At 37.3% G+C, this 15,632-nt stretch overlaps 3 protein-coding genes across 4 annotated transcripts; 1 reads left to right on the forward strand and 2 right to left on the reverse strand.

Moving 5' to 3' along the window:
• Positions 1–1,456: 1,456 nt before the first annotated feature.
• On the reverse strand, positions 1,457–3,820 carry LOC141914856 (uncharacterized). The gene is made up of 2 exons (XM_074806180.1): positions 2,673–3,820; positions 1,457–2,557 (listed from the first exon to the last, which is right to left on the reverse strand). The coding sequence occupies exons 1-2, from the start codon at positions 2,866–2,868 to the stop codon at positions 2,340–2,342; spliced, it is 414 nt and encodes a 137-aa protein (XP_074662281.1). The 5' UTR covers positions 2,869–3,820; the 3' UTR covers positions 1,457–2,339.
• Positions 3,821–3,876: 56 nt separating this feature from the next.
• Positions 3,877–10,559, forward strand: LOC141898191 (putative ATP-dependent RNA helicase DHX57). The gene is made up of 26 exons (XM_074784027.1): positions 3,877–3,949; positions 4,226–4,514; positions 4,612–4,740; positions 4,818–4,982; positions 5,076–6,042; positions 6,119–6,243; positions 6,327–6,522; positions 6,694–6,818; positions 6,892–7,025; positions 7,107–7,161; positions 7,235–7,410; positions 7,508–7,617; positions 7,709–7,875; positions 7,960–8,073; positions 8,145–8,308; positions 8,380–8,456; positions 8,550–8,645; positions 8,722–8,771; positions 8,864–8,954; positions 9,055–9,234; positions 9,313–9,450; positions 9,540–9,654; positions 9,736–9,797; positions 9,893–9,982; positions 10,072–10,212; positions 10,292–10,559. Exons 2-26 carry the CDS (start codon positions 4,249–4,251, stop codon positions 10,436–10,438), a joined length of 4,080 nt encoding a protein of 1,359 aa, XP_074640128.1. The 5' UTR covers positions 3,877–3,949; positions 4,226–4,248; the 3' UTR covers positions 10,439–10,559.
• A 480-nt stretch (positions 10,560–11,039) lies between these two features.
• Positions 11,040–15,577, reverse strand: LOC141908745 (RNA-binding protein lark-like). 2 transcript variants are annotated; one of them, XR_012619632.1, is made up of 10 exons: positions 15,506–15,577; positions 15,108–15,285; positions 14,924–15,007; positions 14,495–14,574; positions 14,377–14,394; positions 13,252–13,533; positions 12,865–12,906; positions 12,742–12,777; positions 11,243–11,339; positions 11,040–11,163 (listed from the first exon to the last, which is right to left on the reverse strand). XR_012619632.1 is itself a non-coding variant. In XM_074798921.1 (9 exons), exons 1-9 carry the CDS (start codon positions 15,520–15,522, stop codon positions 12,126–12,128), a joined length of 795 nt encoding a protein of 264 aa, XP_074655022.1. In that variant the 5' UTR covers positions 15,523–15,577; the 3' UTR covers positions 11,423–12,125. The 2 variants fall into 2 exon arrangements, 1 of the variants encoding a protein (XP_074655022.1); XM_074798921.1 differs by lacking the exons at positions 11,040–11,163; positions 11,243–11,339 and adding an exon at positions 11,423–12,183.
• Positions 15,578–15,632: the final 55 nt, after the last annotated feature.

A 15,632-nucleotide genomic window follows, 5' to 3' on the forward strand; every position in this document is an offset into this window, starting at 1 on the left:
CAGTTTGTATATTAGGTATCATCTACGAGCAATCATCTCAAAGTTGAGATGATTGCTCGTATCAGCCAGTACTGTTTATAGTAATACCGATTGGATACCTTGGTTGTTCTGATATTTTGCTATTCCCAAACTGTGCAAATCCCGTAAAATACGATCTTATACTTTATCCGCAACTGCGTTTGATTAAATCGGGGGTTGATTGAAAATATGTACTTAAATACACCTACGAGCAATCTGAATTCAGATAATTGCTCGTAGGATACACGGTGATATGTTTATGTGGCAACTTTCATCACTTAGACTGGAGAGTTACGCGTCGATTCGGACCTGACGATCACGACACATTCGATTTCAGTTATTCGTTTTTCATATCCTCCAGTAACGACTTTTTCTTGGATCTACGACATATTAACATCCCGTAAAACGTTGGGTTGTTGCATGGCCGAAATGATGTAATGAGTTGATTATGATATATTCTATAAAATTAAAACCCACTTCATACAAAATTTAAAGATTAAAAGCAAATTCTATTCATCAAAATATAAAATCAAAAGATAGGACGGTGATCTCAGGGTTCGAATTATTGTGTCTTTTGATTTTAATTTTTGATAAATGAAATCTTATAATCTTTTAAATTTTGTATATAGTGGGTTTTAAACTTATTCTCCACGCAGAATGTTGCTCAGTAAATGCAATTTAAAGTTCGCTATGTGTTTTAATAATGGCATATGCTATATTATTTTTGAATATATGTACATTTCTTAAAATTCTGTTTTGAATTGGCAAAATTACAAAAGAGAACAATTAAGCATTCCACGAGAAATAAACTGGTAGTGCTCCAGCGGATAGACAACTGACACGTGGATGAGCGGCGGGAAATCTTGGCCAAGGTAGAACGGCTGTGATAGCGCTGCTGGTCTGTCTGTTGCATCCAACAGGATACATACGTCTCATCCGATTAAAACATCGTCTCGAATTTTTGGCACCACACGCGAGGACTTTACAGCAAATGACAGTGTTCGGGCTTGCTGTGGTGATCGTATATGTAATCATATTGCCACGACCTCGACGAGGGGACATGTGCTGACAGTCTGGTCCGTAGCGGATGATGGTGGCTTGACAATTCTTCATCTGTAAATAATGACATACTATCGGCATCGAGTCAACCAGTAACTGATAGTTAACATTTACTGAATTCCTAACGATTGTATGACTTACTTGAGCTAAGCAATGGGACAGCCTCCCTGCCATGATCATTAAAACAAAAATACCAGTTGTTCGCATGATGAAAGTTAGCGCGCCCGAACTCCAGCGCTTGCAACTTCAAATACAGATGGAAATCTCTATTTCCCACAGCAAATGATTTTGAGACTAAATCTAAGGCAGATATTTATGTTGATATGAATAACAAACAAACATTGGTTGGACAAACACTTGTTTTATTTACACAGTCAACATCTTGGAAACAAGAGAATAAGTGTTGCAAATTTCTGTAGGTCAGATAAATATGACATTAACGAGCCATAAAATGATAGTAAGATGAAAATAACCCAGCCCTTATATCATGTCTAATGAAAAATATTCTGGAAAAATATTTCACCAATCAGCGAATTTCACTTGAAGACCCATTAACGCGAATAGAAAAAGGCTTCGCTTGGCTAATTGTTAGTTTAAAGGGTAACCGACACTACACGGTAGGTTCTCACAATTTACTTTTTCTATTCAACCATTCTGCAAGAACGGTCACTGATTTCATATATAAAACACCGGTTGCTAAATTTAAGTCAATAACAAGTATGTATAATACATTATAGGTAAATAAAGGATCTGTTTGTAAAATGATTATTGGTGTAAATCAAATGAGAAAGCTAGAACATTTCGTATTTGAGTGTCATAAACTTATGTGTCATTTTTGGAAGTGCAAACACTGAGATCGATGTTATCTCTTCTCTTTGATCCTATACGTTGAATGTTGATGATATATATGTCATCGCCCAGGAGCTGTGCGAAAAACTTTCCAAAATTGAATATGAGTGTTAAAAATAATCTATACAAACTACACAACGAGTTTAATTCACACACGAGGAATATGTACATAATATTCGTAAAAAGTGCGTTAAGAAGACATTATCAATGTTTGAATGAAACCACAGGTATATATAGAAATCGGATATATACGTCTAGCTGGATCAAATGAATTATGTAACGGTCTTTTGCAATGAATAAACCAACTTAGAATGCCACCACTATTACACAGTTATATGCACAGAAATTCACTATTACGAATATGCTTGAAAAGAAGAAATCTATCTAGATAGATCGAAGATTGATTAGACGTTTTACTGCTGAACTGCGGCCGTTGCCGTTTGGGACCTCCACTTCACTAGGTCACTAGGCGGTATGCCAAATTTCTTCTTAGTATTATCGGTAATCCTGCTGAAGTAATAACCGCAAGTCGGTTTGCTTTGAGTGGCAAATGGAGCCAGTGAATTCTGCGAACGGTCAAAATTGATGATTGCAGTTGACCTCGATTTTGTTGACCCAGTCGAAGAATTGGCTGTAATAAATGAACAATTACATACTCGTAAAAAGGAACCAAAATAACCGATCATTTCTGTTTTCATACCAAAAAAAAGATAACAAATCTATGAAAAAAAAACTATAACACCAACCTGTTGAGAAAGACCGATCGCTCTGACCATCTATACTACGATTGAGCATGGGGACAAAATGTCGCGAATAACGATTCGCTATTCCAAGTTTCCTCAGGCGGCCCTTTTCCAAACATTCCCATACCATTAATCTACGATTCGGATTATACGGGAAATCGTTAAGTGATGCAGCGACATTTTCACCTTCTGTAGCCATTATTTCGTTTAGAACAGTCTATTTATTATATCCCCGCTGTACAAAGGGATTTCAAGATGAAGTTCCGATTCTCTTTTCTCACTCGAGTAATTTGAATAGAACTGAAGGCGTAATACGATACTTGAATAAATCCCGAAGTATCGTTATTCGTTGGCTGACTGACAGTAGAGACACTTGTTGTTACTAATGGTCACTGTCGTATAGTCATTATTCGTTGAGCAGTAACGGTAACCAAGGGACCATTTGAAGTGTTTCACGCGCGCCTCAACGCTTTTCGATAACGACGTATTGTATATTAAAACCAACGATTAATATTTCCTTAATTTAGTATGTTGTATGTCGGGGGTATGCGTGAACATTTAATTAATAACTAGCTGAAATGGGGCATCGCAGCATGGATAGTACGGCACCCGTGGAGCGAACTTAAAATTTCATTTCATTGCCATCCGGAACTCGTTCTGCAAATAAATCCGCCCAACCATGCGCCCATAAATGATTTTTAGTGTCTTTAGGGGTTTGTTTGTTTCCCGTAGAAGCAAACTCTCGGCCCCTGGCCGGTTCTCCGGGTCCCCGACTGAGTGGCTCCACGTCGAATGCGGGGTCTCTACGCGGGTACCAGCCAGTTTTTCGGCCCACCAGATTAAGACAGTTCTCTTATGGGCTGCTGTTGCGGATGAGTAGAGGGTCCAAGGCGGCCACAGCAGGTGTCGGCCGCCGCCGGCCGTGACGGGCGGTTATCGCCCGGCCGCCGCCCCGGGGGCCGTGCTGGAAGGGGTCACATTGCACGACCTTTCGCGGGCCCCAAGCAACGTAAAAAAATCCAAGCCCGCGCATGCACCAGCCGTGGCTAATTACTTGTTGAGTCCATCCAATTACAGTTTCGTACCACCGTCGCTGCCGCCGGCGGGGGTGATTCATGGTGCTGTGCCCGGTGTCTCGCCCATTACCAGTGAAATTGTGCCAGCTAAAAGTCCGATTCCGGGTTGTAATGCTTACTTAAAATGGCAGCCTCCATGGATTTTTAGATTTCGAAATTTGTATTGTACTGAAATTTTGGTTTATTTCATAAATGACATTCAACGTAAGTAGGCTATATCTAAACTAGGGTATTTTAAGTTTTGGTTCTACATGATTGTTCATATAACTAGGAACAGAAATGTCGATTCACGTATCCTACATGCCGATTTGTTTGTCAACTCGTCAATAAAAAAGAATTGGATTGAATAGGTGTCGGCAGTTGCTTACAATATCTACGGCACTTACTTATTCATTGAATTTTTGTTTTGTTTATGAATTTTACTTTATAAAATCAACCAGCGCTAAAACCTTATATTTCATCGAATTTCTTTTATTTCAGAATTTAGTTTGCTATAGTCTACCATGAATTCAGTGAAACGAAGAGGTGGTAAACCGAACCGTGGGGGTGGTCGTGGTACGGTAGGGGGAGGGGCTAATAGAGGAAGAGGTAATGGTTCCGCAGGAAGAGGAAATAGAGGAGGAGGAAATAGAGGAGGAGGACGAGGTTCAGCCACAGGCATCGGCAGCAAAGGATTCGGAGGCAGCAGAAAACAAAACTATGATCTGTTACCTGATGATGACATACCTTTAATGAAAAGCAACAAATCATATGACGAACCACCACAGAGGTAATGGTTCAGTTTTCATCTGCATGAGTAATGATTCTGATCTGATGAAAGTGGACTTCCATTTTATTAATGAAGCCTTTTTTCAAAATTCTTACAGGATCATTCGTAAACCGCCGAGTAAGGTCGCAATGCAAACATTACACATGTCTCAAGAAAATCAAGATATGGTTTATCAGATGCTTGTAGATGTCCATCGACATGACAGTGATGCAGATAGAGGCTTTGGGTAAGGGTTAATGGTTAGGCTAGATTCCTTGTTTCTGACTCTCTGTCATTCTGAATATGTTTTTATAAATACTTCAGGGCTACAGTCAACGTTTTGGATCATCGAGATGTATCTCATTATTGGACAAAAGACAACAAATTACAAATAGAAGGTTCTCAATCTCACGGTATAGTAGTTGGTGCTACATTGGGTGACCTAGCTAATGAAGATCTACTCGGCATTCCATTGAAAAAACTACAAAGGTAAAAAATTTTGAAATACCATAAATTTCTCATGCTGGTATTCATACTTCCTGTATGTTCTCATGAATACCCGTGTGATTAATTTCTTTTGAGGTATGGGTTTGATAAGCAAAGATGTTTAGATGCCCTTAATGAAAATGACAAGGATGTCGGAGCTGCCTTGGAATCCCTTATTTCGATTTCTTGTGATGTGTCTCTTACACCAGTGGACTGTGAAGCCACATATGAAGAAGTAACAGAGCAGCGTCAGGAAGAAATGCTAGCTTTATCATCAATTTACGGAGAATCATTCGAGGAAAGACTTCCGAACCGTGTATGGTCTATAAAAATAGATTTACCTTCGCTGAATGACCTACTACAAAGGAAACAGCAACCGTCGGCAAGGACTATCACTGCTCAAACCGAATCAACGGTTAATGAATCATGCCGATTCTTTCTAAAAGGATCTTGTCGTTACGGTCGTAGGTGCCGATATAAGCATGTATTAGAAGTTGAAACTGCTTATTCAGGAAAAACTGACACAACAATTGATTGTCCAGATGAAAATAATTGCGCTTATATTTACGAGTTAGAAATACGTTTTCCTAAAGACAATAAGTATCCGTATCAGTGTCCGATAGTTGCATTTTCATCAACTAATGATGCACTTCCTAGATACTGCTGTTTGAATATGACCATGAGGTTGATTGAGGAGGCAAAATCTTGTCTTTCTGATAATGCAATGCCAATAGTGTTTACTCTAGTCAGTATTTTAGACGATGAAAATGAGTGGGTGAATATACTATCAAAACCTGAACATTTATACAGCTTAACAGAACCGATCATATCGAGGATAAATCACGCCAAAAAACTACAATATAATGATCATGAAATGGAGGACAGCGATCGCGTTGACGCTTCAAACAATGGAAATGTATCAGAGGAAGAAGAAAATGTTACAAAACAATCTATGAAATCTGTAGAAAAGCCAATTAGAAGAGCTAATAGAGGAAATGAAACTAATATGAAATTGGATTCGTTCAAAGATGATCTCCGTATCAGAGACAAATTCAAGGCTATGGTAAATGGAAATAGACAGAAACTGATAAAGCATATATTTAGATAGTACATGTATTTCATAATGTCCTCTATTGTAGGTAAAACGTGATAGCTATCAGAAAATCTTGACTCAAAGAAAGAAACTTCCTGCCTGGGATATGCAGAATACTGTTATAGATGTAATTGCAAATAATCAAGTGACAGTTATTAGTGGAATGACTGGGTAAGTTTAGAATATCTAGTTGAAATTTAGATCGGGTACTCGTACATAGCCTTCTATCTGTTATGCGTACATTTTATTTTCAGCTGTGGTAAAACGACGCAAGTTCCTCAGTTTATTCTCGATTCATTTATTGGTAAAAAACAGGGGAAAATTTGTAACATCATTGTGACACAGCCGAGACGTATTTCTGCAATGGCCGTAGCCGAAAGGGTATCGGAGGAACGTTGTGATAAAATCGGTGGTATTGTAGGATATCAGATCAGATTAGAAAACAGACAGGTGAATTGATAAATTTACTAAGGTTTATCGGGGAACTTGTCAAGTATCAGTATTTGCTAGCTCCCAGTATTGATTCCGGGTTCATGTGTTCCATGTTCCCTGCGTCATGTGCGTTGGTCTTTATGATGTGTAATGAGTATTAACGGTATCATACTTGTTATTATATTAAAGTCTCGGCTAACTCGCCTGTTGTTCTGTACAACGGGAATCTTATTGCGTCGATTAGAAGTAGACATGGATCTAGAAGGAGTCACTCACATCATCATCGATGAAGTTCACGAAAGAAGTGAAGACAGGTAAAATACATTCAGCTGTTAGTACCGGTGATACTGATTCATATGTCTGCAGTCTGATACATCGTATTTGCAGTGATTTTCTCATGATGGTAATGCGTGATCTGTTGAATATAAGACCTGATATTAAACTGATCTTGATGAGTGCAACCCTAAATGCTGATCTATTCTCTCAGTATTTCGGGGATTGTCCTGCTGTTGATATTCCTGGTAAGTTTGGTAGTTTTGATTCAGAATTTCGGCATTGACATGTTTCAGAACTTGCCGATAATGATTCAAATTCTTCTGTAGGGAAAACATTCCCGGTTGACAAGATTTTCCTTGAAGAGGCAATTGAAATGACTGGGTGAGTATTTCTTACTTTGTTAGGAATGCCATGATAAGCTATTGTAGCTCTAGATTGAGGAAATTCCTTCCAGGTATGTATTAGATGAAGGATCTCCTTTCTGTCGACCTGCCAAAATAGCTAATGCTATTCGTGAAGAAATAGAAGATATGATGGATGGAATGACTATAACTTCTGCTGGTAAACCAGCGAAGGATAATATCCGTGATGAGAATCTCAGCGTCAAACAGATGTTTATACGATATTCAGGTATTTTGCCTAAAAGATCATGACTTTCATCATTTAAAACAGACATATAGATCAAATAGCTTATGAATGGAAATTTTTTCTTGGTCATTACTTGTAGACTGTATGAAAAAAACTATTAAATACCTGTCATTGATGGACCATGAAAAAATAAACTATGAATTGATAGAAGCTATTCTTGTATGGATTAGTACAGAAGGAAAAAGTCAGGTACCACAAATTGCATATCTATTAGAAATATATCTAGAGGTCCCACAGTTATGCACAGTTATACAATTATGCATATTTATTCCTATTGCAGTATTCAGATGGAGCAGTTCTTATATTTTTGCCTGGTTATGCGGAAATTACTACACTCTATGAACAACTAATGGCTAGCTCATCATTCGGTGGACAGCAAAAACACAAATATCGTATAATACCCCTTCATTCAACGTTATCAATGGAAGAACAGCATGCTGTATTCAGGTAGAGATCATTGTACTAATTTTTACTGCATGAAATAGGAAAAAAAGGATAAAACTTCTCATCATATAAAGGGATCTTTTACAGTCGTCCACGTGAAGGGGTAACAAAAATTGTGATAGCTACAAATATAGCCGAAACATCGATTACTATTGATGATGTTGTGTTCGTTATTGATTGTGGAAAGATGAAAGAAAAAAGGTATATTATTAGGTGTAAAATCTTATCAGAAATTGAGCAATTTTACCAGCGTCTCGCGAATCTTCTTGTAGATTTGACCACAGTAAGAGTATGGAGAGTCTGGATACAGTTTGGGTATCTAGGGCTAATGCTGTTCAGAGAAGTGGTAGGGCAGGTCGAGTGGCTGCCGGTGTTTCGTTCCACCTGTTCACAAAGCATAGATTTCAGCATAATATTAGAGATCAACCAATTCCTGGTATGTCAATTCTATTTGGAATCTATTATCTAGAGCTGAAATCTATAGATTTAAGTGTTTTTTTATTTCAGAAATCCAGCGTGCATCATTAGAACAGTTGATCCTTAAGATTAAGATACTTGAACATTTCAAGGGAAAGAATGTTAAGGTAAAAATCTAATTTCAACATTTTGATGTGCGCCAATAGGATAGAATGAATAAAGACACTTCAAAAGTTTGAATTCATCCTTTTACCATATAGAAAGTGCTGAAGGATCTATTGGAGCCACCCGATTCGGAGAGTGTACTTAGTTCTATAAAAAGACTACAAGATCTTGGAGCTTTGCATTTGAATGAGGTATACTGGTATTTGTATGCAACTGTTATATCTTGATAAAACGTTTCTGTTACTAAAAAACCTGGTATATTTTCAGGAGTTGACGCCATTGGGTTACCATCTGGCTTTCCTTCCCGTTGATGTCAGGTATTGTGAAATATAAATAACTGATGAAAATCGTTAAGACTACTGTTATTGTATGTAAATGAATTCTCATACGGACCAGTATTTATTTGAAGGATTGGAAAACTGATGTTATTTGGTGCAATTTTCCGGTGTCTTGACCCAGCCCTGACCATTGCTGCTTGTCTTAGTTTTAAGTCTCCTTTTGTAAGTACTATGGTGTTATGATAATGTATCTCGCTATAAGCTTAGGGTTGAGTGGTTGCTCATTTTGTTTTAACGACTTCGTATCCTCTCGGAAATTCAGGTGGCTCCTTTCGATAAACGAGATGACGCCGACAAGAAGAAATTAGAGTTTGCTACTGGGAACAGTGACCACTTGACTGTACTGAAGGCTTATAAAGGTTGGACCTCTGCCTGTAAAACTGGACATCAATATGCATATCGTTATTGCCAGGATAATTATCTATCGATAAAAACTATGCAGGTTTGAATATTTAGAAGTATTTTACATGTGTTTTTTGACATTTTTCACTCGAATGATGTATCTCTCAATAATACACAGATGCTGGCCAGTTTGAAGCGTCAGTTTGTTGAACTGTTATCGGATATTGGATTTGTAATTGAGAATATAACAGCTAGAGATATTGAGAGAAGGGTGCGAGATCGCAGTGATGGGGTATCGGAAGCTACTGGAGAGCAGGTAGGCAGTCTTATCTTATTAAGAGCTGGATTTTGATATGTTACATTCATGTACTATTTCTATATACCGGTATATTTCTTTATATCTAGTATAATATCAACAGTGAGAACATTCGCCTCGTATCTGCAATGTTATGTGCTGCTCTTTATCCAAATGTGGTACAGATAATGACGCCTGAAGTAAGATATAAAGACAGTAGCGCAGGTGAGTTGGGCTGAATTTTATTTAGTCATCATTAAGATAACAAGCTTCCATGTGTATAGTGACGCATGTTTTTAACTTTAGGAGCGGTTGTGAAGCCACCAAAACCTGATGAATTGAAACTAAAAACTAAGGCTGATGGTTATGTAAGTCAAACACTGCTAGATAAAATGTCTTATATTAGGTACCAACATAGAGAGGATATGGCATACATATAGGTGCTGGTAATTTGATTTTTTAGGTGAACATACATCCAAGTTCTATCAATTTTCAAGTGAACTATTATGAAAGCCCATACCTGGTTTACCATGAGAAAGTGAAAACTTCAAAGGTGATTGGAATATGAAAGAATCTTTTCTCAATTTCATAGCCAAGATGAAAGAAATGCTTCTTAAGATACAAATACCGGTTATTTTTCAGGTGTACCTGCGAGATTGTTCAATGGCATCACCATATTCTCTGATTCTATTTGGTGGATCAGTTTCAATAGACCTGTACAATTCTAGGTTTATCCTCTCTTTGGATGATGGCTGGATCAGATTTCTAGCTTCCTCTCACAAGGTAACTAAAATTTTTGACACTTTATCTATATTCATATATTCATAAAATGAGCATTCAAAATTTTTTATCTCATTTAAAGGTAGCTGAACTCGTCCGAGAAATGCGTCAAGAATTGGATGAGCTGCTGGCAGAGAAGATTAATCAACCAGATATGGATCTATGTAACTGTCCAAGAGGAAGCCGCATTATAGATACCATAGTTCATCTTATAACTACTCAGCACTGATGAATTCTCCGCAATAGTACTTAATAATAGTTTCATTGCTCAATGTGAGATATCTTTCATTAGAATGGTGCTATGTGAATAGGAGTTATAGATCTATATAGTTATGAATAAATTATGAAGATGGTTTACTTTATATGATGACTTTGTTTTCCTTTGTAAATCAGACTAGTAGATCCTGCTTCCGTGCCTAGATGAATTTGTAAAGGGATCATCATGCTGTGGAACCTTGTTATAACCAACTTGGATACGATTCATCGGATATAACAAATACCAGTATAGATATTCAACCTAAAATAAGACATTACATTAATTTCATGGTAGATTAACCATGGACTCATCGTTTTCGAGTCCACAGTATGACACAATATCTGGTCCTGTGAAGTTTGTTGTAATGAGGTTCCACCGTGTATTCAGACTGGGAGATCTTTGACCATTAATTAAAATGACTTGGTTTTCCTCTGTGAATTGAACTAGTGAAATCCTGTGTTTCTATGGCTAGATGCTTTCCCGAGGGTTAAGATCATCCTGGTATTGACACATCTAATCCTGTACTACAAGTTGAACACCGAAGTCGGTCAGAAAAAAGTGATACATAAAAGACACCATAATCAATTTTATTAAGAATTTTTATTATAAATACATGTACATGTGTATGTTTGTATGGAAGTCCAGTTATGTCTGAAGAAATGCACTGTCACATGTCAACTCGTCTTCAACAGTAATTGCTGTAATACAAACAAACATCAATTAGTTACGGTCCGCAGGTTAATATGCAAACATACTACAAGTAATCTTAAATATTACCTTGATAAGCAAATGTTAATCTCATAGGTACATCAATGTATCATCAAGGCTTCTCACCATCTAAAGCCTGCCAGTAGTCGTCTAATACGCCATCAATCTACATGTAAAAATTAATCAATCATTATTTCAAGAGAAATGCAACCGAATGCAACCTACCACTTATCATTAAGGACAACGATTTTGTTGTTAATCTCGGAATGCATAAAATTATACCTAACACATGTACAAATAAAGGCTCATCGTTGAATTTGGATCTGATCAATGTCTTAAAAGAACAACTTAAGCCTTGCCAACGTCTTATACGAGATAAAACAGTTCGATAATTGAAGAAATTTAGCGACAAGAAAGAATGGACCGCATTCCGCCAAACAGAATCTCAACACTAATCGCATCGACGCGTAAATTAAACCGATTCATCAGATTAAACGAGCGCTTTTTACTACAAATCAGATTTATTAAAAATGCCAACACTGACAGAACATAAAAAGATACGACGATATCTTAGATCGACAATGATCATCAGTTAGTTGCTTTTGCATTCAATTTTTTTTTCGTTAAAAAAAATCTGGTTACAAAAAGAGAAAGTGATCAATTTTAAAATCATTCGCCACGTTCACGATAAAACAACATTTATGCATTAAGAGGTGATGCATTTCAATCGAACATAAAGCGTATTTTGTTTTGCGACATGGAATTTACTGCGAGTCTCTAATAACGATATAGCTTTTTTTAAGCGATGTGAACTTCCGTGTTCTACTTATTGTCTTAAGTATTCTATAATATTTCACGTGGTCCTCGACGTTCGACGACATTATCGTAAATTCTGTATTTTCCGACCGCCGCGTGGAATTCGTTCGTTCGTTCGCGATTCTCGATCATCGTATTACTGTTGCATTCCGCGACTTCGCGCACCAGATACACTGCCCGTAGCGTGACCGTAACTAGAGGGGAAAGATACAATACACAAATAATGACAGGAAAGAGGATGCCATCTGTGAAGGAAACTGATCAATCAGCGCTGATCAATTGATTCACATAATGATTATAAATATTTTGGTAAGGTATCGTTGAAAGCCAGTATTTTTCATACACCACCGATTGAAACGATGATGATAAGAATACGAGTAGAGGATCGTTCTCTACATACCAATAACCAGGCGGTGGCTCTGCGGTCAGATCTATTTCAATGACTGGAGCATACAAATTATCCACACTTATTTATGGGCAGGTACAGAAACGCACAACACTAAATAACAGTGATCATTTATCACCAAAGATCCTTCAACAGAAATGATTAATATTCCAGCTCATCACGTTGTTCTGATTATAGTAATTATGTAAGTATCTATCAACGACAGTGCATTCCGTAAACCGGTAGTTAGAATATGAGGCGGACGGAAATGAATCATAGATAAATCATACATAATCTTAGAACTGAACTAAGCTAAAATTACATGATCAAACCTAACTAAAATACACAGTGATTTCTATTTACTCACTCTCTGATGTCATCTCTGTCTCTGTATGAATCTCTTCTAAAATTATCGAAGAAAGTATGAATTAGATTCGGAATACTAAACTAAACGAATCGATAAACATCATAGATAATCGTAAGAACTTACCTTCTAAATCCATCATCAAAGTATGGGTCAGGTGGATGCGGTCTGAAAAAATACGAAACGGTTTTCAGATCCTCAAAACCCACATTTCTTTGGGTCATTTTAATCAATTTTCAAATTTCATTAATTGTGACATATGTCTTAGTTATTCTCACTTCTTTCATATTGTATGTGGTTTTTTATCTTAAAATTTATCTTTGTGTTTTAGAGCTTTTTCGAATAAAGTGCTTATAGCTTTCTAATTTCTGGTCCTATACATCACTATCAAACTCGGATATTTCTTTTTCTCAGTTCGACAAATTTCAGGATCCAAAAGAAATGACTTAAGCGTAAGGGGATTTAAAGGAAGTTTGTATAGTCAGGTTCCAAAATGAACATTTTGACGAGTACCTTCTATCTCTGTTGTAGTAATCCGGCGGAGGTCGTTGATACGGATCCCGTTCTCGGTATGGATCCTGCACAGGAGGTGGATAAGATCCGCCGTATCGCGGCCGTCGGTCGTACGGATCATCGTAACGTCCGGCGTACCGATCGTGAGGTGGAGGGTATCTATCTCTCGGGGGATAAGGATCGTAATACGGATCGTATCTATCGCGACCTCCGTACGGTGGCATATCACGTGGCGGTGTACGTCGGCCTCTTCTGCCTCCTCCTCCTCGGTTTCCTCTACTTCTATAAATCGTATGAATAACGGCAATTGATTCGAATTATATAGTACATAAGTATAATCATTACAATTTACATTACCAGGGTGGCCACTTTTATTTGATTTGCATATCCTTGATACGCAAGTTGCCTGCCCTGATTTTGCCTGCTAAGAATCCTATAATTTAAAACAGCCAAAATCTGCAAAACATAGACGGAAACTGTTTGATTATATACACAATTTCACTTTTCAATGTTTCATGTCTCAACTTTGCTGACTTTCAAAAAAATTTCTTTAACCCTTTCAGTGCTGACTAATTAATACCCTATAGTGCTGGAGATAATTTGAAAATTTAGAAAAATTCCACCCTAGTGTGTTGAATAACAGGAATACCTCTGTAGTGCGTCTACACCGCGGCATGGTATATCGTTAGTTACTAATATTTCACTATGTTTGACAGGTGCTGCCTTCTTTCAAGAGAGATAATCACTAATTACTAATTAAATCAATACACCGCAATGCGGTGTACTAGCAAAATCCATCACCAATTTATACACCGCATTGCGGTGTAGACGCACTGAAAGGGTTAAGAAAATCTCTTTAAGAATTCTCTGTAAGTAGCCACCCTGATTATAATAGGACAATACAGACATAACCAGATAAGTTGAAATAACAAATCTAGGGGTATTGAATCCAAATGATGTTAATTAAAAGTTTTACATGGACAGATTTGCTTTGTAGTGATATGGGCTTTGTCTATTCCTGAGTCGAGAGGAAGCTTATTTCGTTAGGTCATAAATAAATGCTATTAATTTAATCACAACTACATAGTATATTAATTGGGTTTCCATAAAAGTAACTCAACTTACTTCGGGCAATCTTTTGACCTAAAAATGAATAAAACAAATGAGGTTAACAACTTGATCACAAGCCATTTGGTTGTAAATAAAACTATAGTTGATAATATATAATGAAAGTATAGCTTACCAATGTCCACTACTACCACAACTAAAACAGCCACCTTGAACACCCATTCCTGGTTTGTGGCGCACACTGCTGTATGATAACTATAGGAATAGGAGAAAAAGCTACTGTATTCATTTTTCAAAAGCATTTTTTCTACATTTCTCAGGAGTTCAAATGTTTGGCAGGGTGGCAGTTTATAGGAAGAATTGACATCATCATGCAGAGTTTACATTAAAAATTGATAGAGATCTTTTTTTAACATTCTTAAATGCAAGAAAAAAATAAACATGGGAATATTAACAAAGGTAACTCTCTGCAAAAACTCTGATGAAAACCTTCCAGAAAAGAAATTTGAAAGTAGGATGATTTTTGTGGAAATCTGGGCTGGGAAATCTATACTTCAAGTAATAAAAAATGCCTAAATTGTTGAGACACGTAAGGATGGCTTACTTCTACTTTGATCGTGGCATCTTGGAATTCTGAATCATTTAAACCTGCAACTGCCGCTTTGGCGTCATCTGGCGTTTCAAAATGCTATGAATTAACAGATACATAAATCAAGAGTTAAAATCATTTCGAGATAATGGCTGCTAAGAATAAGCGTTCATTTAAATGAAACGGTTTTCTTTCTTACCACAAATCCATAATCTTTCACTATATCGCATTCGACGACACGACCGTATTTTTCGAATAACGCTTGTAAATCGCCCTTACGACAACAGCTCGGTAAACTTCCAACGAATACTTTAGTCGATACAGTAGGACCTCCACGTCTATCTCCACCACCTCTTCCACCACGTCCACCGCCACGACTGGAAATCAAATACGGACAGATATCAAAACTAAACGATGTAAACGCAGACTACTTTAAGTTTGCGTGACCCACTGCAGTGCATGGTCTTATCGAGCTTATTTTGACAGTAAAAAGAGCGCTTAAATCGAATGCAGTTTCACAAAAAAATAGTTGTATGTACCCAGACTGATTTGTAAATATACATTATCGAGAATGAAACGAAATAAGAAGTTATTTACCCGTTTTGGTAAGCCATAATACCACTAATTCACTAATTGCTTTTTACAATGAACGCCGCTGTCGCTAGGTGTCAGCAGCTGCTGGGTTCTATATCTAAAATGAGAACTGAAAGTCAAGGCACGCCGA

This window comes from Tubulanus polymorphus, chromosome 1 (genome assembly GCF_964204645.1).
Source record: "Tubulanus polymorphus chromosome 1, tnTubPoly1.2, whole genome shotgun sequence".
Lineage (NCBI taxonomy): Eukaryota > Metazoa > Nemertea > Palaeonemertea > Tubulaniformes > Tubulanidae > Tubulanus > Tubulanus polymorphus.